Raw genomic sequence first — 23,386 nt, forward strand, 5'->3', positions numbered from 1 at the left:
TTTTATAATGAGGACTTTCTCATCAAATGTTGTAAGACTTACTTTTTTTATCACATTTTAGTAAATTGACGGTTAGATATTTAGATCTTCATGAAAGATTATTTTTGTAAATTTTCAAAACTTGTTGAATGAATATCATGTCGATATTATATATAAAACTCAAGGCAGAATGAGCCATTACATATCCTCCCTCTACCGATTTTGGGTATATAAAAAGTTTGTGGTAGTACCACAGCGATACATAGATTAGGTCCACTCATTTGACAGTTCTCATGCTCACTTATTTAAGCAGACCTATAAACTATGAAACAGACACAGCAAATAGGCACTATACTAACACAAGAGTGCATAGCTTCCTAAAAAAAGGCAATTATTTAGAAAGAAAAAAAAAAACTGACTAAATAGGAGCCCAGCTGGTAGGATTAGTGCTCACACCAGGCCCACTTCACTCAGGCCCAATTGACGGCAGCCCAAAGGGTAGTCCAACTCAAACCCTAGCAAAAACGGCAAAATGCTCCATCTCTTTCGCATGGTGGCTGCAACCACAACCATGTCGATGCCACCCCAGCGCCACCATGACCACGTCGTTTCCGATCCCAGATGCCTCCTACCACCCATGATCCCCACACTATTATACCCAAGCAAACTCGAACACAACTCGGTTTGAGTCTACCCAAATTCCAGATCGATGTAGCCCACCAGACGCCAGCATTGCTGCTGGGAAAAGGAAGCGAATCGAAATCCAGTCCCTCCCAATTTGCCATTGACATCACCAGAATCAGAACAACATGACCACCATGTTTCAGGGGTGTTGCACCAGATCCGCCGTAAAAGCTCATCCTGTCAAACTTCAAGTAGCAATAATTGTCTAGCCCCTTGATGAAATCACCCGTCTAGCAGCAGACCATGAAACGAAGAAAAAGTCGGTGGCTCGCCCCGATGTCGTGCGCCGGTCTCTGGTTTTAAGGCGCGTGCAAGCACGTAGTCTTCAACAGAAGATAATTTTTTTTTTTTTTATTAATTTGTTATATGACTTAACTATTTTCAATTTAGTTGAAAATAGTTAAATAATTAATATTCGTGATTTATTAGTTATAAACATAAAAAAATCAGGTTGGACAAATTTAATTTGTCTAGTGATTTGATCTAATTTTTACCTTCACATTTACTAATTTAGAATAAAATTTTCAAAAATTATCTACTCATTGAGACATAAACATCTAATAATTGATTTGCTGAGATGTGATCAAATAGTGTGTTTCACGACTATTGATTTAAAAGTCCTTATTTGAAAGTTTTAGAGCCTCTTCCAATTAAGTGAATTAACTACTAATCTACGGCACAATAATCACCCAAACGGAGCTTTCATAATCCCGTTGCGCGTTTCCACGTCCAAATTGTCCACCGCAAGTCATTTGCTTAAATCTGATTGGTGGGTCAGACCCTGTTGGGCTTGTTAGAGCCTTGTTTTAGTTGTTTTCGGCCCAGCATCCATTCTTATGGACCCGGACAAGTTTGTTTCTGGTGTAAGCTTTGGCGAGACATAATGACATTTAGGCGGCCAATAATCTGCTTTTTAATAAAGACTTAAGAGTCGGCCTAAAAATCTCAAATCTAATCATGTCGGGGAGTGGACAACTGGAAAGTGGAAACTACGAAGTGCCAGTCATACCCCAGCTCAACTTGACGTTGGACGCAACCCTAACCTACACATATACATTTAGTGGGGACCACTAGTATGCCTGTTGTTACTACTGTACCAAGGAGGAAATCTGCTGTCCCCAAAATCCCTATCCTAAACCTGTCCCACCAATAATAATTTGACACCTGTTTTTTTTTTACTAACAGGGACTTTAACACCGTTAAGTTATATTTTTTCAACCATTTTTCTCCTATTAAATTATTTTCTTAAATAATAAAACTTAGCTTACCCATCTGTTCGTGTTGATCAGATCGCAGCCTTGAGGTCTTAGGGGTGGAATACGGGAAATCTAAGCGATCCAAACAATAGTTTCCTCACCATCAAACCCACGACAGATTTGTCGACTATAATTGTTTGATTTGTTTCTATCTTACGACCGGTAATTTTGTAGATCTCCTTTCTTTGTTTCTTCTGGGTCAGTCCTTTTGTTTCTTCTGGATGATAAACTGTCGCTGTAACTATATGGATCCTCTTCCCTTCAGTATTCAGAAATATATCAGTCCTTGATTTGGGTTTAATTGGAGCCACTTCAATTTATCCTCTATTGATCATCCATGGGTATCCCAACCACATCTACCCGATCAAATTCAAATACAAATAAGAGTAAGGATCCGGGTATGATGATGACGAATAATTGGTAGAAGACGAAGAAGAAGAGATTGATGAGGAAGAAGAGGAGCCGTTTCAGAAACCTATGTGGAGAGAGGCCGTGAAAGTCTCCTGAGGTTGACGAGGTTTTTCCTTTTCGAAGTGGCAGTTATATATCCAAACTTGGCTGGTATTCTTTGCTTGAGTTTTTATCCGCATATGAGATTGTTCATGATCAGGGAGAAGAATAAGTTGTTACAGAAACGATGTTGATAAGAAGAGAGCGTTTATCTAAAGAGAGTCAGTTTTGTTTATGTCGAATTTCTCTAAAAAAGAAAAAAAAAACAATTTTTTTTATGGTATTTAGTATTTATTTTTAAATATTTACTATACACTAATCCTCAACGCACTGTTCATCGGCTTATGAACAGTAACGACTTCAGCCGAGCCGTCCATGGATGAAAAGTCGATTTTGCTCCTGCATGTTGTTTCTTGGCTTCGACACCTGGAGTGTTGCTCCGTGCATGTTGTTTCTTCCTCCGACACCTGGGGTCAGTGCTATCGTGTCTTTCCCTACTTCACTCCACAGAGAGAGAGAGAGAGGTAGATAGTGAAGGAAGTGGTGCTGAGAATTGCGCAACCGAGCTTAGCTTTGGAGAAATTAGCATGTTGTCATCGAGCTTAGGGAGAGAGTTGCAGAGAATAGGTTCTGGGTTTCTGCATGTTGTCATCGAGCTTCGCTTTGGAGAAATTAGCAAAGATGGGTTAAATTTGAGGGCGATTATCAGTAACTTTGTTGTTTTCAGTAGTCGTTATTGCTCGATTGAGAGAGAGATAGAGGAGCAGAGTTTTTTTTGCATGTTTTCATTTTTCTGAAGTCTACTAAATCCGGGTCCGACGCCGACAATACTTCCAATTTTGAGGTAAACTATTTCAATTTCTTGGTAATTGATTGTTGCGGGTTCTTCAAAATTGAATCTTTAGTTTTGCTTTGTGCATATGGCTTTCTTTTTGTGGGTGGTTGAGTATTTTTCTTAAAAACTGTAGTTGTGCTTTTTTGCTGGACTTGCACAGGGAGAGAACAAGGTGTAGACTGCTCTTCTCCATCAAATTGTGACGGCAATTTCTATTTCCAGACTCAGTTTTGTATAAGATAAATTATGGGTTGTGTTGATTATCTTTTGCATGTGTCCCGTTCATCTTTTGTGTTTTGATTTCAATTATGGGATTTTCTTGATAGTTTTGATGTTTTTTAAGCTGAAATTATCACTTTCTTAACTATTGTACAAAATTGTAGTTAATGTAAAACATTTCTATGTTTGATTCAGTTTCAAGGTTGGAGCTGATTTTCACGTTTGCGGCTTTATAATCCTTAAAGCCAGAAGAGTTTTAATGCTTGACATAGTCTAAAAGCCATGTGAGAATGTGTTTCAGTGTGTCTCTAACAATATGAGTATATTCCAATTCCAATTCCTTCAAACATGTTTGGTCTTTCCTTTCATGATATCCGTTTTTCACATTTTTGGTTTTTTTTTTTGGGATTTTAGTCTGAGCTGTATTAGTGTCATCTAAGTTTATTTATTTAGCTGGCAATTTGAATAGTTCTCTGTTTTTGGTAAAATTTTGGGGTTCTGTCAAACAAAGAAATGTGTTATAAGCCTAATTGTTTTCAAGAATTTACCCTATAATATGAAGAAAGCTGTGATTGATTTGTGGCTGTGTTTTGCAGGAGGTTACACATTTGAGAGGGAGATTTGAATAAGCAGATGAAGAACTCAGTGATAGTCTTGAACGACCCATAGGCTTTAGGCTCCGATGGCTGCTTGAAGGACGCAGATTGGGAAGTTGGCTGTGGTTCGTCACGCATTGTCCAGATGCCCCTATTGCGCAAGGTGTGCTTAAAGTTGTGTTTGTGTATGAGTGCAGACCGGCCGGGTGTTTCTGGAAAATATTGATTGAGTTTTGTGTGAGTTGCAGCAAGTCTTATGTGTTTCTTCTATATATGTCTGTGTATAAATTTGAGCTTTTGATCAATCAGTCATTGGATTTCTCTGTTTGGTTGTGATTTGAAAGAAGTTTTCCATTTTACTAATAAATATTGTTCACTAATGCAGATTCTATTTTTTTTTTCCTTCATTCTTAGTTTTGTAAATTCATTCTTTGTTCTTTTGTATCTTGAACAATTGCTGGGTTTGTTGGTTTAACATTTATTTTACGAATTCTTTCTCTTAGTGGGGAATGCAATGACTGAAGCAGAATTTGGTGCAATTAAAAAAAAAAAAAAACAATCAATGATTATTAAACCAATGAGTCGGGTGACCAGAAAGAAAAGACTCTTATCAATGATTATACCGTTCATATCTGACTGTTCACTACTTTGCTTTTAAGGTTCTGAATGTCTGCTTACCTATCTTCAAAACAAACTCTGTTTTTTATGTTGCTGATCATCTTTTACTGATGTTGGTATATAGAGTTTGGTAGTCTCATTCAATTTTTGAGAATATCATTTTGTGTTTTTTTTTTCCTCCTTTTGTTTTTACTGTATAAATTTTGTATTCAAGTTAATTTTGGTTGTTTCATAATTAATTTCAGAATCTCATTGTTATTTTGTTTCTGTCTTGCAGATTCTATGCAAAAAAGTATGCACGTGATTTTGTTGCCGCTTTCCTTTGTATGTTATCCAGTGCTATCTTGATCTACTATTTTCATTCAGGTAGAAAGTCTACAGTTTATTAGATAATTGTTACACTAAATTGATTTGCATAAATGTGGTGATAATGGATTGTCTGACTGCTGCTATTGCCTGATGTACTATTTTCATTCAGGTAGAAAGTCTACAGTTTATTAGATAATTGTTACACTAAATTGATTTGCATAAATGTGGTGATAATGGATTGTCTGACTGCTGCTATTGCCTGATGTAGATTCTGTGCCATTCCACCACTTCATTTTGGGTTTTGTCCATCGTTTCTCGAGCATTCGATTCAATTCCATATTTCCTGTCAAGCTCTTCTCTATTTGGCATCCATATGCAGAGAGAGAGAGAGAGATCGGCCTTCAAAAAATTTCAGGTTTTACATACTGAAATATATACATGAATATGAATAAGGTTTATCCAAAAACCTAAACTCTTGGCTAACATTAATGTCTTATTTAACATATTTACTCTTTAGGTGCATTAACATATTTGCTTTGGAAATATGCAACTAATCATTACAACCCTTACCCACAATATTCAGACCATACAGGATGTAGAAACATAGTCCACAAAGCTGTGATATACACATAATCAAATAGGATGTAGATGATGGAGATGTCAGCTTAATGTAGATTGAAAGGTGCTTAGATATGGAATGAGGTTAGCCGAGGATTAAAGCCGAAAGTTGTCTTCCTTTGTCCATCGAGGTCTGCATGTTACCAATTTGTTCTTATTTTGCCTTTCTCTTTGCAAAAACGAAATGCTGAGCTTTTATATTTGATCTCACAGATTCTAATGGGTGTGGTTTTATTGAGATAACAGGTCTGGTGCTTGCTTTTCTGAGGTACTTTCTTCTTCCTCAATATTTACTAATTCCACGTTTAAATTCTATTTTTATGCTCATCACTTCTTCTGCTTCTTTTATCTACTCAATTTGAACATTGAAGTAACAACTGCTATATATATATACATATATATATATATATATATATATATATGGATTAAATACTTGTTACTCCCTGTACTTTTCACCGAAAAACAGTTCAGTCCCTCACCTTTTAAATTAAACAATTTAGTCCTTATTCTCTCTAATTCTCACACAACAGGTCCCAAAATGACCATTATACCCCTCACTTTCTTTTTTTATATTTTTTATTTATTTTTCTCTCTTTTTTATTTTTATTTTTCCTGCTTCTCTCTCTCTCTCTCCAAATTCGTCTCTGACCTCGAGTTCATCCACATTGACAATTCGACGGCTCCAAGCTCGGAGTCAAAGGCCTCGTCGACTCAAGTCTCTCCTCCATCCCCCGATCTTTATCCACCCACCCATAATATCACACCAATTCCAACCCACGACCCAACCCGATGCCGAATCAATCCCCACCATCAACCTCTCCGACCTCCACTCTGATCATCGCTCCGCCAACATCTGCCCCATCTCAACAACAGTCTCATGATTTCTCTTCCTGATCCCCTCAATTCCGCCTTCAAACCTATTGACAAAGTCCAAAACCGCCGGAACAACCAACTGAGGACGATGGCGGAGAAGCCCCAGGCGGCCTGCTGGAGGACGATGGCGGCAGCGGTGGTGGCGTTGTCGACGATGGAGACCTCGTCGACGTGGTCGGCGTTGATGAGGTCCTTGATGAGGGTGCGGGAGTGGAGGATGCCGGTTTGGAGGTGGTTGAAGTAGAAGTGATCGGGCTGGGAGAGGTACTTGAGCTGCCAGCGGCGCTGGGCCTGGAGGACGGAGTCGGGGCAGGACCCGAAGCTGCCGTTGTTGATTCGGGCGACGGTGGGGTCGTGGTGGGAGAATTCGGCGGCGATTTCGGAGGGGGTGATGAAGGAGAGTTTGGGCTTTTTGGAGGCGTGGGTGTTGGAATCGCCGTTCAGGGTGTGGTTGTGGTTGTGGTTGTGGTCGGGGGAGGAGGCCATTGCTAGGGGAGGAGAAGATTTTAGGGTTAGGGTTTGAAAGGGGGTGATGAGATTGAAGAAGAAGAAGAAGAGAGCATCAAATTGAGAGAGGAGAGAGAGAGAGAGAGAGGAGAGTGTTCAGTGTGATTGGGTTCGGGGGTTTGGAGAGAGAGAGAGAGAGAGAGAGAAGCAGGAAAAATAAAAATAAAAAAGAGAGAAAAATAAATAAAAAATATAAAAAAAGAAAGTGAGGGGTATAATGGTCATTTTGGGACCTGTTGTGTGAGAATTAGAGAGAATAATGACTAAATTGTTTAATTTAAAAGGTGAGGGACTGAACTGTTTTTTGGTGAAAAGTGCAGGGAGTAACAAGTATTTAATCCTATATATATATATGAATTTTGTATGGACTATGAGTTATCTGCGTAAGATTAATCTGTACGGTGTATCATTTGTACTTTTGCATTGAATCCAACCGATGAAATGGAATGCCTTCAATTTTATAGGGAAAGAAACTGCTTTTGTTTCATTCTTTTTTTATCTAATTATTGACTGTGAATCCTCTTTTCTCCTTTCAAAATCTACAATTTTGTTATTCAGTTCATATTCTGGGGCTTTATGTCAAAATGAGGTTGTTATTAGAGTTTGAGTTGATAGGTTTGTGAGGCCAAGTTTACAACAATCATACAACTATTCAGATCACTCTGAAAAGTTCAATTTTTTGTGTTATGGGTTTTATTCAAATGGTCAAATTCTGGGGCTTTATGTAAAATGTAGTTGTTGAAAGTAATCTGTATGTGATAAGAAACTTATTGTCAGTCTGACATAATCGGTGTGTGAGGTCAGGTTTACTACAATTATATACAACTACTTTGTTAAAGCTTATTTGGTTATTATATGATTTTCTATTTTTATTGGCATTACTATAGTGGGATTTCAAAGAAATGGACTTCATTTTTTAAGCTTCTCATTAACCGCAGGAGAATATGTATATAAAATAAGTTGTATGTAGGGTTAATGAGTTTATGAGGTATACTACAGAACAATATGGGGATGTCATCCACTAGAAACTCAGTTTCTGGATTTAGAACTTTTTGAACTGGCCAAGATGAGTGTAGACCTTTAATCAAGTGAAGGATTGAACCAGCAATGATATCCATGACTTTCACAATGACAGTGAAGGCAGCATTGAACCAGCAACATCATCCATGGAGTACTTCCACAAGGAGAAAACCGACTGAAGTATGATGACACACTTTGTGCAGACAGAGCTAGAAGGAGCAACTTTTTGGACAACCTCCATAACTGCCCATCATTAGGCTAACAACTTTTCAGCATACACTTATTTTTGTCAAGCAGTGATTGTAACTAAGCTAGCTTGCAACTAAAACAACCTATTTTTTGCAAGCTAATCCAGCAGCAACTGTAACTATGTTAACTTTAAACTATGAAAACCTATTTTTTGAACACTACCACAACATCTATATTAGTGGTAATGTTATTAGGACACAATCAACATCTTCTGTTATAAATGATTTGCCATCAGAATTTACTTCTCAACTACATTCTCTATCCTTCTAAACTTTCATATTTCGTTCCAAAACCCGCAGCAACGCGCGGGAACAAATTCTAGTGAGTTAACAGAGTTAGTGGATTTTAGGGACAGCAGATTTCCTTCCCTGTAACAGTGCTTCATACCACCACATATACTGATATACGTAGTTACAGTATTCAGGAGGTATTTCTTATTTTGGATTGTGATTGGCGACTGCAATATTTTATGTTAATTTTTCATTTTGAGACTGGAAAATAAATAATAAAATTGCAAAATAATATTTCATGATAGATCACAGTGTATCGATCGATCGCTAAGACATCAATTACGTTAATGACTCTCTTCCTTACTAAAAAAATGCGAGATAATGACATTATAAAACGTACATAATCATTTCCAAAAAAAAAAAAAGTACAAAATTTTTCTTATTGTAAAATAATGCACAAATCATTTCTTTCTATACCCTAAACAAGGGATCGGCATATGTTGGTGACAAAAAATTCCGTAGAAGATCTCACCAATGTATGCGGACTGGAGCGAAAGTTGACCAAGAATGATCGAGCAGCTTTTTTCGAGTGTTGACTTGGAGTTTGACTGTAGGCTCAAAGAGGAAGGGGTACCTGCAGAAACCCTCTTATGCCTAAGTCGGTAACTTTCTTAGTTGAGTTAAGTCAAATGAGTCGGAATCAGATATCATACCTGGTCGTCTTGCCAGTTACTTATAGGTGTGAGGCAACTTGGGTCATAAGTCGTAAATAGACTCAGTCCCCTGAGAAGCGGGGGATCTGACAAGCTCATTTGGTCACACCTGGCCTCATTCGCTCACACACAATATGCATAGATAAATTAATCGATCTTTGTGAAAGTGACCCTATGGAGCCTCCAAAAAGGGACTGGAACCGCTCTACATATATCTCTTTCGGAACGAGCCTTAACTAACGTTGCTGCTGGCATGGTCTTGACACCAAAAATGCTACAAATTCACACGAGAATCCGCAGTGAAGAAATAAGGAGATCTTTCTATATTGAAATATCAGTTGAAAAAATCATAGACAAATTCCTATGAAAATAGTCGTCTGTCTCCCACAACAGGTAACATAAATGAACAAGTTTCTTTTTTTTGGCGTATAGATACCTGGGTGGGCCCTTATTGCAGTTCAATGTCAAAAATGCATTTCGACATGGCGATCTCAAAGAAGGTGAGAGTCGCACGTACGGTAAGGAGGGAGATTCGCGTCTATTGAACCTAAAAAAAGAATAAAGGCCCTGCCGAAATTCCACTTGTGGAGTGGCGAAGGAGGCTTACTATACATATACTGAATATAACTGTACTTATTTCCGAGCTTTATGATCGTCATCATTGCCACGCTTAATAGATGTCATCATTGCAGCATTTACAATCGTATTTATCGCCGTAGTCATTGTCATATTTACTTGTATATTCATGGCGGGATTTAATCGTTATGCCTGTGAGTCAAATTCGTTGACTACCCCCACAACATAAGAACTTACACTCAAGACAAGCATATGTATTTGAGAAACTCAGTTAATTGCTCAATATATGTATCGTATGTCATACATGGAAGTTGAGGAAGAATAATATTAACGGAAGTGATGATTTTAAGCAAGCATGTAGATACGAATAAAAGTTTTCTAGTCATGATGATTGAGTTACGAAATAATAAAATCAACTCGTCACGATTAGATATAATGATGAATTAAGCACGTGTTAGAGCTATGAAATATATGTGATCTTGAACATCATCGTTTAGCTCTCATAATAATGATAGAATACACATTGAGAGTTTAGTATTACAAATTGTTTTTTCTTAATCTTATTATTTGTTTTAATGTGCGGTACAAAACAAAAGATTTATTCTGCTGCATCCGATGGAAGAGTCTGACGGACCTAACGGTCAATGTAGGAGAAAGGCATGATAATTAAAATGAAATGCATACCACCTTTTTTCCGGTGAGGGTCAAGGATGAATGGTGTTGAGGGCTTGCCCCTTCCAGGTAAAAATGGAGCCTTAGACATAGAATTATAATAGAGAGAAGAAAGCGAGAAGGACAACAGATTGGGGTCAATAGCAAGAAGAAAGCTCTGGGCTCGAGAGCAAAAGAAAGAAAGACAGGGACACAATAATTGGAACTTCCACACAGAATATCATTCATCTCGTCTCCAATAAAAATCCCCCATATATCGTCCTTTTCTCTCTCCATCAATCTCTTTCTCTGGTCTTTTTTCCGGGAACCCAAGCTTTATTTTCTTTCTTATTTACCTTTCTGATTATCGATAAATGGCCTCGTCCGAATGTTCCCAATCCGGCATCAAAAATATATTGATAACACCAAGGAGGCCCTTATTAACTGAGCTCGATGCATGTACTCCAGATTTTAATTCAGCCAAATTAAGTTGCCTTGGCCAGGGTCAGGTCTACTTTTTAGTTTTTACCCTAGTTTTGGGCGGCGGGCGGGGCCCCCGGGGGGGCGGGGGTTTGTTATTGACCCAAATTAGGTTTAAGATTAGGGTTTCTTTAAATTAACGCTTTGTTCTGTTTAAAAGTTGATCACTCACCTCTCACCTCACTCCACCAGAGTCAAGGGCAGCGTACGGCGCGACTGCGGCTAAAGGCGGCCGGAGCTCGTACTTTTGCGCTTGTATATATTGAAATCCAATAATTAGTGGGATTATGGGGGATTCACGTGACTGTCTTTCATGAAAAGGCCATTTTCTCTTTACTAAAGCCTTAGCCAGCTTTTGGTCAAATGCTTTAATCTTCTACTGCTGCCTCCCCAAGCCAAGATTTGCTGAAGTACACTCCACAGCACGAACCGTATTTCCTATCAACTTAGGCCAATCATCGGAGATTAATTGGACGGGTTAATGAGCTATTAATTATGCAACCATCGATTGACTATTGGGTAAGGGAATGACCTATATCAATGACTAAAATATCGAAACTCATGAAAATATCGATAGTTCGGAAAAAAGTAATTTCAATAGAAATATTGGGAAAATATTGAATATCGATTGAAATTTTACTGAAATTTTGGATAAAAGTTGTATAACCAACTAAAAATAGACTAAAAATAAAATATCAGAAAGATGCGAAAATTAATATTAGTGCTTGTAAAAAATGAAAATTTCAAGAAAATGTCGAAGATATCGAGGATATTTTAGTCCTTGACCTATATGAGTTGTGACATCAATTAACATAAATTTGTTAAAAATGTACTTCATTAGGGGAAATTAGAGAAATTAAAGAAGAAAATATAAAAGATGAGGGTCAGGGGCTGAGCCAGCTCTGTAGGTTTAAGGGGGCCGAGATTTAAAGTAAGAAAAAAATGTAACAATTTCAAATCGATTGACAACATTATGTATCAATTGAAACCGAACTTCTTGTTTTTGCATAATTTTGAACTCTAAAGTTATCTCTCTGTTGTAGAATTTCATTTAAGATTATGTATAGGCACATAATCACTAAATATATATAAATGTATGTAGAACTAATAGTTAATAAAGCAAATAAAATTCACAAAAGCTAAAATTGATTAAATTTTGATGATGAATACGGCGGTCGTGATAAGAGAATTGTATAATTCAAAATCAAACTAGTTGTAAGTTGTAACGTGTCATGATATTATTAGAAAAGGGAGGCCAAACCTTTATAATTATAGAGCTAACCCCTTCAATCCTATTAACAACACAGGAAACCTACATGTTTTCAGAAAGTTTGGGGGGTGCCAGGGCTTTGGCTAATGGGTAGCTCCGCACCTGATGAGGGTTCAACTTGGGTCTACTCGATTGAAATTGAAGGTTGACATAGCCTCTAATAAAGGAAGGAGCATATGAAATACGCTTATCACTCATTTTGCCGATGGCTAATACAAATGTACAAAATTAATTACTCTCAAGTCTCAACACGTTCTTAAAATAAAAGAAGATCGACACAAGAAATTAACTTGATACCGTTAAAAAACACATGCATGAGGATTTGTTTTTCTCGGCTATGTATATCCATATTCCATACAATTACAAATTTCAATAGTTCCAAACTAAATAATAAATAATTGGAAACAAACCGCGTGTAATCATATTTTTTGTGTTAAAATAAGTTTTCCATTTTTTGTGTTAAAATAAGTTTTCCAAATTCAAACAAAAGCATTGGTCAAATTAATCTACAAAGTGGACAAACTTTTGAGTTACAGTGTTGAGTTCTGTTATAACACCATAATGCTCCATTTAGTTCATGACCGTGTATCATTGGAAAACAGTCTTTGTTTTTTTTTTTTTTTTTTTTAATAAATTGCTGGTGCGGCTGCCCTCAAGTCTTGATTAATGAAACTGTCGAATACAAGGGGGGGGACATTGAGCCTAAACCCCTGATTACAATAAGCATCTAGAGTATTTTCTGAAATACTATCAGAAATCTCTATAGGAGACTTGTATTCTAACAAGCACCAACTAGCAGAGAGTGCACAAATAGCTACTCCATTTGCTTTAAGATAACAGTGACCTAACGGAAAGATAACTCGATATGTAACCCGATTACAACATAGCATAATTACCAGCTTTAGCACAGCTTTCCTACTATATATGTTGCCGCCAAAAAATAAATCCGACGACACTTAGTCTCACCCTGCCACTAGGCGGCAGCGCCCATTTGACGAAGCAAATAACTCGCCGCCGACCTAGAGCAGACAAGACACGTAGAGTGCATACACAGGCACATAGCCCGACTAGTCCTACACAATACATGGAGGATTTTATTGGTCGCATAAAGCGCATCCAACCTAAAGAACATAAAAGTAAAAATACTTCAGAAAATAAGATAGCTTGGGCAGGACCCAAAACTTGGGCCCAAACCCTAACATAGACCCATGAAGCAAGGAAATCAAGATTATAGTTCGATAATAATATGAAAGTAATTAGGAAATCAACAGCATTTTGAACATCCACTTTATTTTCAATCTTAATTTTTTTTAATAATATGATTTCAGTGTTTATGTATGTACGAAAAATCTCTCCGATGTTTAAATAAAAAAAAATAGTTTTTTTTTAATAGAAAAAGATAGTTATTATCAATAGATTCCATAAAATCGAAAAATGTACAACACAAGTTTGACAAAACAATTAAATGAATTAATTGATCTTGCTGCCTGCTGGCATATAACCAACATTTGATCTAGGGTTCACGTCCTACAATGTGTACTAACACACATAGGAACAGCCCATCTAAGCCTAATTCCGTTAAATATAACCATCAAGCTTGTTGACCTTATCATCGTAAGTGATTCAACAATCTCTAGCTCATCCCCCCACTACTGTACAAAAATCAATTTTTTTGTATCGATTAGTCAATCATAAAATGATTACACGAAGAATTTATGAGTGGAATACGAGGCATTTTGTACAAGAAAACAATACCGCACAATTTCGTAAAGCTCAAATTACGTTACCCTAAGAAAATGTTGTTTATTTTATGAGAAAATTTCGATGGATAATTAGTTTTACGCGTGGTGTGAGGATCGTTATCACAGGCGCTACTAAAACCCTCGATTTGAATACATTATTGGCTGAAAAGTACACGTGGCGTGTGGTGATAGGTTTGTGATGCATGTCTTCTTTTGGGAGGTAAGATTGCTTGGTGGATTGAAATGGGTAAAAAAAAAAATAATAATAATAATAATTCACAGGGATGGTCAGAAAAAGTAGTAGTAGCGGGTTCTCCGGTGTAATCACGAATAAGGAAAAGCTGAAGCACCGACACGTGGACGTATAGTGACCGTCCCGTGGCGCTACGACGACTGTGATTCCAAGTCGATGAGGCTCACAGAAACCGGAAGAAAGACCCAGAGGTGAATTGGCCCTTCTTTTTCCTTTTTCCTTTTTCTTTTAATCTCACTCAGTACTACTGATCGAGTCTGAGTGAGCTCTCCCAGTCACTCTCAGTCTCTTATCTCTCGCACACAGAAACCTTGTGTGTATGTGACAGAGTTAGAGCTAGCAAAGAGAGAGTGATATAGGTTTGGTTTGGCGTAGTTGTCTTAAATGGTCGATGAGGGTTAGAGAGAGAGAGATAGAGAGAGAGTGTAAAGAGCAGAGTGGGTGCAGTTTCCATGGCGGCGTTGCAGGGCTCTAATTCCGTGCCATTATTGCTTCGAACAACGACACCACCAGAATTGAAAACCCAACTCTTCATCAACAACAAAACAACTACTTAGTTTTTCCTCTGTCTTACCCTAAAATAGTCCCAAACAATAAACCCCCTCAAAAAAGCTGCCAAACAAAACCCAACCTCCCCACAACACCATAACAACGAGATCACATAGCTAGATTCACACAGTACTCTATCTATCTATCTCACACACACACAAACAGAGTGAGTGAGTACCAGATCGGTCGGTTCAAAAAGCAAAGCCGAAACCCTGGAAAACCCGGGTGTTAGAATCACTGATCTGCAATCAAGATTTGGTATTCTGATATGGATTTTTACCCCAAATTGAGGTCATTTTCGTGTGCGAGAAATGGCTGGGTTCTTCGGTAATTTAGGGGGAAGAGATCAAGGGCCGAGAAACAAACAAGACGGAGACGATGAAAGAGGAGGAAATTTAAACCTGTTTTCGTACGGAAACGAAGAGATCTACAACAACAAGGGGGGTTTCGAGTTATGGCCACAGTATCATCCTCACCATCCTCATCATCAGCAAAGCTTGAACTACTACGCGTTTGGAGTGGATCCTAGCCGTAATAACAACCACAACAACTTGGAGGGCAACGTCTCGGATGACTCATCTTCGGGGTTGAGACTCACTGTGATGCGACAAGGAAGCGGCGGTGGCGGTAGTGGTCTAGGATCGGGCGGAATGAATTGTCAGGATTGCGGGAATCAAGCTAAGAAAGACTGTCCTCACTTGCGGTGCCGAACCTGTTGCAAGAGCCGAGGGTTTCAGTGCCAAACACACGTCAAGAGCACTTGGGTTCCTGCCGCGAAACGCCGCGAGAGGCAGGAACAATTCTCTGCTCTTCAGCAACAACAACAACAACAGCAGTTACAGTTTCCGAAAAGGCAGAGAGACAATCAAGCAGGAGGAGCTGGAGGCTCTTCTCTAGCCTGCGTTCGTATACCCACTAACACGTCAGGTAAGCTTGTAGTTTACAATACAAACAAAGATTAATTATACATGTACACATATGATTTTCAGACTCCAATTTTGGACATTGGCTAGTAATTCCATGAGAGAATTTTCAAATGACTGTACAATTCTCTTATGTACAGAAAAAAAAAAAACAGGAAGATCCTGAGGAAAATCTGGACTTAATTTCACTAGTAGTTGGATATATCCCATCAAATCCATATCCTTTGCGTGTGAAAGAAAGTCCACCTCCTCCGGACCATAGTCCATATAAGTCACACCCACTTTGCTGTTTCTCTTCTGTTTTCATTCTGTCACTGTTTGTTGGTAAAACTGACGAAAATAATTCCATGAAATTCTTTGCACTCTACACTACTAACTGCTCCCATTACTTTCCCTTTTGTTTCTTTGATAATTCTTTTAAATATCATGAAAATACAAATTAGGGTTGGAGCTTGCACCATTTCCAGCGGAGGTGAGCTCGCCAGCCCTGTTCCGGTGTGTGAAAGTCAGTGCAATGGACGATGTGGAGGAGCAGTACGCGTACCAGACGGCGGTGAACATCGGAGGGCACGTGTTCAAGGGACTTCTCTACGATCAAGGACTGGATGGTCATTACACAAGCGCCACCACCGCCGGCGATAGCTCCTCAGGCCAACAAGACGGAGGAGGCGGAGGGGGACATCATCATAATAATCAACAGCAACTTAATCTTATAACCACCACAAGCACAAGTGCCAACCCACCTACGGCGACGTTGCTCGACCCTACGGTGGTGTTTCCGACTCCGCTGAATGCTTTTGTGGCTGGTACGCAATACTTCCCACCTCCGAGGTCTTAGAAAATAAAAACACTAAGGGCCAGCTAGCCATTGGCTCGCTTTCGTTTTTGCAACTCAAATCTTCATGTCTCAGCTACTAGCTAGCTAGATCTAATATTGATTGTTCCTCTATTAATCGTTATGGCTTTCTATCATCATCGTGGATCAAGTTAATTTCTAGCTTTTAACATGCCCTAGGAAACTGGAGAGGATAATGATGATGATGATGAGAACGATATTGGGATGTTTGGTTTTGTTCCGAATTTCAATTCTGATTAATTAGAATTAACTTAATCATTTAGTTCTTGTCTTAATGATTATTGTTTGTGCAGCAGCAGCAGCCGCTAGGTTGTATTATAATATTTGTTGTTTAAGTTTCCTTGGTTGACTAGTGTATAGTATTCTAGAATTCTCTTTAATTTGTCTGGGTTTGATATTGAATGCGGTTTCTGGGTGGTGGAGAACTCGAAGCCCCGCTTTTTCCTGTTTATCCGGTGTCTTGCCGGAAATTTAAATGGGACGACAACTAGGTTTCGTGTTCGGCTAACCATACATTTTAAATTCCTATGTCAAAACATGTCTGAAAAAGAAAGGAGGAATAATGAACGGTGCAGATATTCAGAGCCTTTAGATCTCATGCAATGCCAATTGGCAAGTAGTGAAAATTGATTAGTTACGTAAATGGGTAATTACAGAGGCATTATATGCCAACTACTTACCTGCCAAAGCTGTAAAATTTAGCAACTTGATATAGACGTGCGTGGATGGGAGTTAATGCAGCTGAAATTAACCAAGTTGATGCATGTGAACGTCTATATATATGTTGTGTATGTAATAGTATATATATACGCTACGTAACAAATGAGATATAGGGCTGAGCGGAGGAGGTACTTATATGCATGGTAGCTACTTAATGATAGAACCCTAGACTGCTAGATTTGGTAGTAACGAAAGAAACTTACACCTTATGAAAAAATTTCCATGCTCTTGTAAATTCTGACCCTTATCATGTGCAACCTCATCTCACTCTCTCCACCTCTCTCTTTCTGTATTCCATTTTGTGTTTCGCATTTACTTGTGTTAAATTTAATTTCTCTCCTTCTTGGGTAGACAGTGTTAGTACTCAAGGAGCCGGAATTGATATTTCCTCTCTTTTTGTAGTTGCTCTACGGATGTTAATTAGCAGCATATATAATTTGTAGGACTTATGGTTACGATTGAATAACCTTTCATAGGGTATGTCAGGAGTTTGCTATGTGTGCATAGCAAATCAGAACGAGCTAGAAATTGGAAACTGGATAATTACATGGTGAGCAAATTAAGGTTTTTTACAATTGTATGGGTAATGACTAATGAGAGCAATGCTTTATGGTATTGTGTCTTTAAATTAGTGAAACAGATGAGATAAAGAAGCTGGCTTAATTATGTGGGTTGCCTTTCTCTCTATCACAGATGTTGAAAAAGTTGGCTAGGGTTTATTCCAAAAATATGCTAGCTAGATAGCTTGAGTAATTGTTCTTTTGTTAATATATGGTAAAGTATGGAGACCTGAAAGCTCATGATCATGGTTTTGGGAAGTTGCTTGCATGATAGGAACATATATATGTAGGCAATTTCTTAAAGTGAGTACTACTTCAAGAAATGATACTAATTATATAATTAAAGGGCAAGGATTTGAGTATTTCGCAAGGTACACATGCATTATCTGCACTAATCGCCCACAAATGGATATTTTAGGTTCATTCAGAGGAGGGGAAGAGAGTAATTTACACACTGAAACTAATATATGTATACACTAATCGTCCAAAGTTCAGTAGAATTGTTTATCTGTGAATTCCAGAAGTACTTCAAAGTTCTTAACTAATTTATGTGTATACACTAGTTTATGAAGCATGTTAACTCTACTTAGCTTATGATGATCGTCCACATGAATCCACTGGTTTGCGAGGTCATCTGTCTCTGTGTTTATGGAAGGACTTTTAGGTCAGAAAGATGGGGGGGGGGGGGGGGGGGGGGCCGAAAGAGAAAGATGCAGTATTCTAATTCGTACTGGTTTTATAGAAATTGATGATATTGCAGTTGCGAGTTACATAAAATGTCAGTCAAACAACCGTGCAACCTAAAAAGGCTTGGTTAACTTGGAGTCTGGACATAGGCCGGCCAGACTATATAGCTATCTGATTTGACATCCACAGTATATAGGAAACTTGTGATAATCATTCAAATTCATAATGTAAAAATACTGTTTAGTCTAGACAGAAAGAGTAGACCTACTAATACCTTTTCCGTTCTGTTCTCTCCGGTAGCAAAATTCCCAATATAATGAAGTTTTGAATAGTATATATATATGATTAGCAGTGCTATACACTAGTGTTATTTTTCTAAAAACCGAAAACTGTTTTGAGATAGACAAATACATTGGTTAGATTAGTAAAATGTTTTCTAAGTTATGAAATCACTTAGTGCAGCAATTGTTTTGGAGTAACAGTTGTTATAGTACGTACTATACTTCTGGAAAAGCTCTTGGCATTGAGAAGCAGTACTGTATTGAATTATCTATTTCGATCATCTGGGTCCGTCATTGCGCTTGGAACATCTGTTCTGTCAGTTTTCTTTTTTGTAAGTCTGTTATGTCATTTTCAAAATATAGATGAACTAACTATGACTCTAGTCACCCAAATTAATTGGTATTAAAAACTGGGGACACATGAATGAACAGATTAAACATTTTTCTGTAACCCCACAGACTTCAATCTAGACGTTAACGTCGAAGGACGCATGTACTCCTCGTCATTTAAATTCTCTGGGCATCTTCTTCTCTGACTTCAATGTAGCTTCACTGCTTGTGATGAACTTAATATATTGGTAGTATAGCGTAGACCGTAGACTATAGAGGGGTAGGAACCGTAATTAGTTTGGACACCTCTTTACATATAAGCAATCAATCACCCTTGTTTTCTGGCTTTGTTCATAATAATTAATACTTTCAAATCAACTAGCTTCTGATTTAGCTAGGTCACGAGTCAAGGAATTGTGAAGCTAGAGACAAGTTAATGCGTGTTTAATAGTAACAAGTGGACCTAGGTGGTCTCATACTACATGCATTATGGATAATTGGACAGAGTATCTAAATCTCATATAAATAATATAAGAATCGTCCTGTCGGAGTTCGGATCAACGCATATTATCATAGCCAATATACATAGTTCATCCATATCTAATCTAAATACAATAAACAAAAACACAGTACTCTTAATCTCAAACTCAGGTGCCATCCCTTACCTGTATAAGAAGTTCGAGTGTCTCCTGAATGCGCATATATCCGTTCAAACAGTTAGAAGAACACCGTCCGAACAAGATGGTGTTCTCCTTATTTGAATACAGATCACTTGATGCATGCAATATATATCAGTTTGATAAAGACTTAATTCAAAGGCAAAATAAGAGAGAGCCGCCAATAAACTGATTATGGACCCTAGAAATCATGAAGGGAAATTAATTAATTAGTCGCCTCGAGTGTGTTCTATCTCGACTGACTGACACGAAATGGGCATGATTACGAGCTGTAGCTCTCTGATCTGATGAATTGAGTGGTTGAATATCCTTTTCTAGATGGCCAAAACCCTAGCTGGCTAGGTAATATTTATGACGATATATATAATGATGGCATCGATCAGCAGGGTAATTAATGTTTAGGGTTTTCATCTAATACGTAGGCTCTCCAGGGCTAGTGGAGCCTTTAGCAAGGTAGGGTTGCGGCCAGAGCCAGACGCATGCGAGCGATGCGATTGCTCTCTGTTAGTTTATCTCTTCCTCTTTGGATCGTCTGTCTATATATCTTGCCCTTCCCTCGTTGCTAAGCTAAGCCAATCTAGGCTTACAACGTCAACGTGGTCCAAACGTGTCTGTGTCTCCTACGTAGCTTTGCCGCTATGTACAGTATATACACACACACACACACACACACACACACACACACACATATATATATATATATATATATACACATATACACAGATTTGCTCACATATACATATATGCATATGTATATATTTATAGTATACACGTATGTGCTGTATTTAATCCTTGTGAGTTTCTGTGTGAAAGCCGTAATGTCACAACCGGTTGGCATCACTGCCTGGCTAGCTGGTTATAGCTTCAGTGTAGAGGTTAACCACAGAAATAACAACCTGTTGGTATTTAATAGTTAAAGACCTCTTGCTGCTTAGGCTAATTCAAACAGAGACGTCTCTCAACTCACCTCATTCTCATCTACTGTCTCTCTTTTCTATGGAGAGATATGAGATAGAGGGAGGAGGTTGATGGTGACCAACCGGTGTTAACTAGGTGTTTTTTGCCATTCCTCAAGATAGAAATTAAGACGGATAGTGTAGCCGGGTGACTTGGTTGAAAGTCATTTTTACAAAGGGCATGGACTAAAATTGACAAATCAGGCCGAGAACCATCTTCATCTGACTTTGGCATAGGATATAGCGTTTCAAAGCATTCAATCAGCGTTATCTTGTTGCCAATAAATGCAAAGAAGCTTGAAGCCAGTTTAAACACAATTGGACTAATTTTCATGTTGTCACACTTGCATGGCAACTAGGTAGCTAGTTGGTCTTGTGTGCCTGATCACAAGCTTCGAAACGGTATATTAATTGTACGCCTAAGGAAAGTCTTATGAAGAGTCAAATTTTGTATTGAGTTGTCCCCTCTTTAATATCTAGTGATTTTTTCTTCCCCACCCCGCCTATCTCACACCACTGCAGTTGGAAATGCAGTAGCTGTGCGCGTTTCAAGTGCATTTGTGTATGCTTTAGCTAGGTTTCGCATTTAGAGGTCGTGCTGCTTCTGATGATTTGTTCAGCTACCTAAAGAACTTCATTTATCTGAAGGATGCATGTTATGATGAGCGCTGATGCTTTGGAGTACCTGGCTAAAAAGTTCCCAAAGATTCTTTGTGCTTGATTTTCCAATAACGACGTTCAAACTGATAATTTCTGTGACAATATCATTGAAATTCTATCAAAAACAGTTTTTCTGTGGATGATTTATTGAGTCCAATTTCTTTGCACCTTTAAGGAGGCATGATTACAGTTGATCTATTTACAAATATATGATACAAATCGTGTAGATCGAACTTTATTTATCTCTTTGGTTATTCAAATAAGAGTACTATATTTCTAGCTCTTAGTACGTATTCTTGCAATCAATCTCTGTTTAGAAGGTGGCAAAACCCTACACTTCATTACAAAACCATTTCAAATATTTAGACCCACAACATATTCCGCAGATACATATTTCTCCAATCAAATAAAACAAAAAATTAGCGCACTTTGGTGGGCCTGAATCTTATAATGTTGGCGTCGATGTTGGGTTGTCACTGATATAGTGAGTTGGCCCAACTAAATAGGTCCAATCACAACAAATCTCAACAATAACGTTTTAGAATCTGTTAGCATGCCAAGTCTTTTCAATACTCGTTTTTATAATTAGTAAAGGAGTAAAACATAACTTTAAACATGATTTTTAGGAGTTATTCGAAGTGACGAACAACAAAAATCTTAAAACGATAATATTTTAGAATTTTCTCCAGTTTCTGAATATGAAAAATCGTAGAAAAAAACCGCTCAAGATTTTTGAGTTCTGTCAATTCGAAATTTTTGATGAAAAAATAAAAATATTTGATTTTAGTGAAAAAACTATGTTTGTATTGTCCACACTTTTTTATGATAAAAAACTATTGGGACCTCCAATTTTTCTCATTTGACCTCCCTTCAATTTTTTCTCCTCAAACTCTCAAAATTACCCTTCAATTTTTCTTTTCTTAAGAATAATAAATTTAAAAAAAAACAAAGGTTAACTTAACCTTGCCACCATCAGTTGCATCCAACTTTAAACTTTTCAAATACAATTGTATGCTCAACACGTTGCTAATCAATGAATTGACTATAGTTAACTTCTTCACAGATTGGTATTTATCATCTTGGTTTATAAAAAATTGCTACGTATCATCAAAAGATAATTAATTGATTTCATTTTTGTGAAAGAAAAATCTATTCATATCATTCTTGGTCCTTTTTAATTATGGGACAGATTTGATAAACAAAATTTCTCCAGATTCATCTGTTCTTCATAGGAATGAAAACATATAGTGTTATATATCTTCTTTTCACCATCATAGTTTACCCAAATTTATGGCAAAACAAAGTTTGCGTTCGGATTATGCATTCTTAAGCCTGAGATGGAGGAGATGAAAAAAGAAGAAGACATGGCGCTGCACTCAAGAACTCTGGGAAGATTGAATCAATTGGTTGAGATCATGTGAGCTGTTTTTTTTTTCTTTTTTCCTTTTCACTTTGTTGAAGGGTAAAAGTGGGTTTGAATTTTATCCAAAAAATAAGGAGGTTCCAATAGAACCACTCTAATGGCACGTTTACTTACTTGGAATGGAAAATAATCATGAATCGGAAACAATTGGAATGAGAGAAGAAATGAATATGTATTGATTCCGGATGAGTTGATTCATAAACTCATCTTCCCTCTTCGTAATCAAATTTCTGAGTATTCAGGAATCGATTCCTTATAAGGAGGTGAGACCTACACTCATTCCGATTCCTTTATGTGTTAGTACACGTAGTAGTACTTTTACCCGGAATCATTATGATTCCTTTATATGTTAGTAAATGCAGAAATATTTTTAGGGTCCTTGACCAAAAGCCCCAAAATGAGCCAAAGTTATCCCACTTACCCCAGCAAGATATTTTTATTCTCACTTACCTAATTTGAAGAAAAATGACAATTTTACCCTTAAATTAATAAACCCCTTATCTCTCTCATCTCTCTCCGATTTCTGTCAGATCTCTCTCTCTCTCTCTACCTTGCAAAGTTCCAACGCCAACTCTGCCTACTACTAGACTCTGGCCGCCCACCACGGCGTCGTCACCAGCGACTGGCTCGCCTAGG

The 23,386-nt window shown here is 37.8% G+C and overlaps 2 protein-coding genes across 19 annotated transcripts; both read left to right on the plus strand.

Annotated features, from left to right (window-relative positions):
* Positions 1-1,913: 1,913 nt before the first annotated feature.
* LOC133739658 (uncharacterized) lies at positions 1,914-8,462 on the plus strand. Of its 18 annotated transcripts, XR_009860731.1 has the most exons (8): positions 1,914-3,213; positions 3,338-3,376; positions 3,619-3,707; positions 4,020-4,182; positions 4,915-5,003; positions 5,215-5,695; positions 5,778-5,832; positions 7,944-8,462. XR_009860731.1 is itself a non-coding variant. In XM_062167438.1 (5 exons), exons 2-5 carry the CDS (start codon positions 4,964-4,966, stop codon positions 8,026-8,028), a joined length of 327 nt encoding a protein of 108 aa, XP_062023422.1. In that variant the 5' UTR covers positions 4,020-4,182; positions 4,915-4,963; the 3' UTR covers positions 8,029-8,462. The 18 variants fall into 18 exon arrangements, 1 of the variants encoding a protein (XP_062023422.1); XR_009860729.1 differs by lacking the exon at positions 3,619-3,707 and having other exon boundaries at positions 1,915-3,213; XR_009860732.1 differs by lacking the exon at positions 3,338-3,376 and having other exon boundaries at positions 1,915-3,213.
* A 5,862-nt stretch (positions 8,463-14,324) lies between these two features.
* Positions 14,325-16,796, plus strand: LOC133738437 (protein SHI RELATED SEQUENCE 1-like). The gene is made up of 2 exons (XM_062165977.1): positions 14,325-15,604; positions 16,044-16,796. The coding sequence occupies exons 1-2, from the start codon at positions 14,989-14,991 to the stop codon at positions 16,436-16,438; spliced, it is 1,011 nt and encodes a 336-aa protein (XP_062021961.1). The 5' UTR covers positions 14,325-14,988; the 3' UTR covers positions 16,439-16,796.
* The last annotated feature ends 6,590 nt before the right edge of the window (positions 16,797-23,386 follow it).

Source organism: Rosa rugosa, chromosome 3 (genome assembly GCF_958449725.1).
Source record: "Rosa rugosa chromosome 3, drRosRugo1.1, whole genome shotgun sequence".
Taxonomy (NCBI): Eukaryota; Viridiplantae; Streptophyta; class Magnoliopsida; order Rosales; family Rosaceae; genus Rosa; species Rosa rugosa.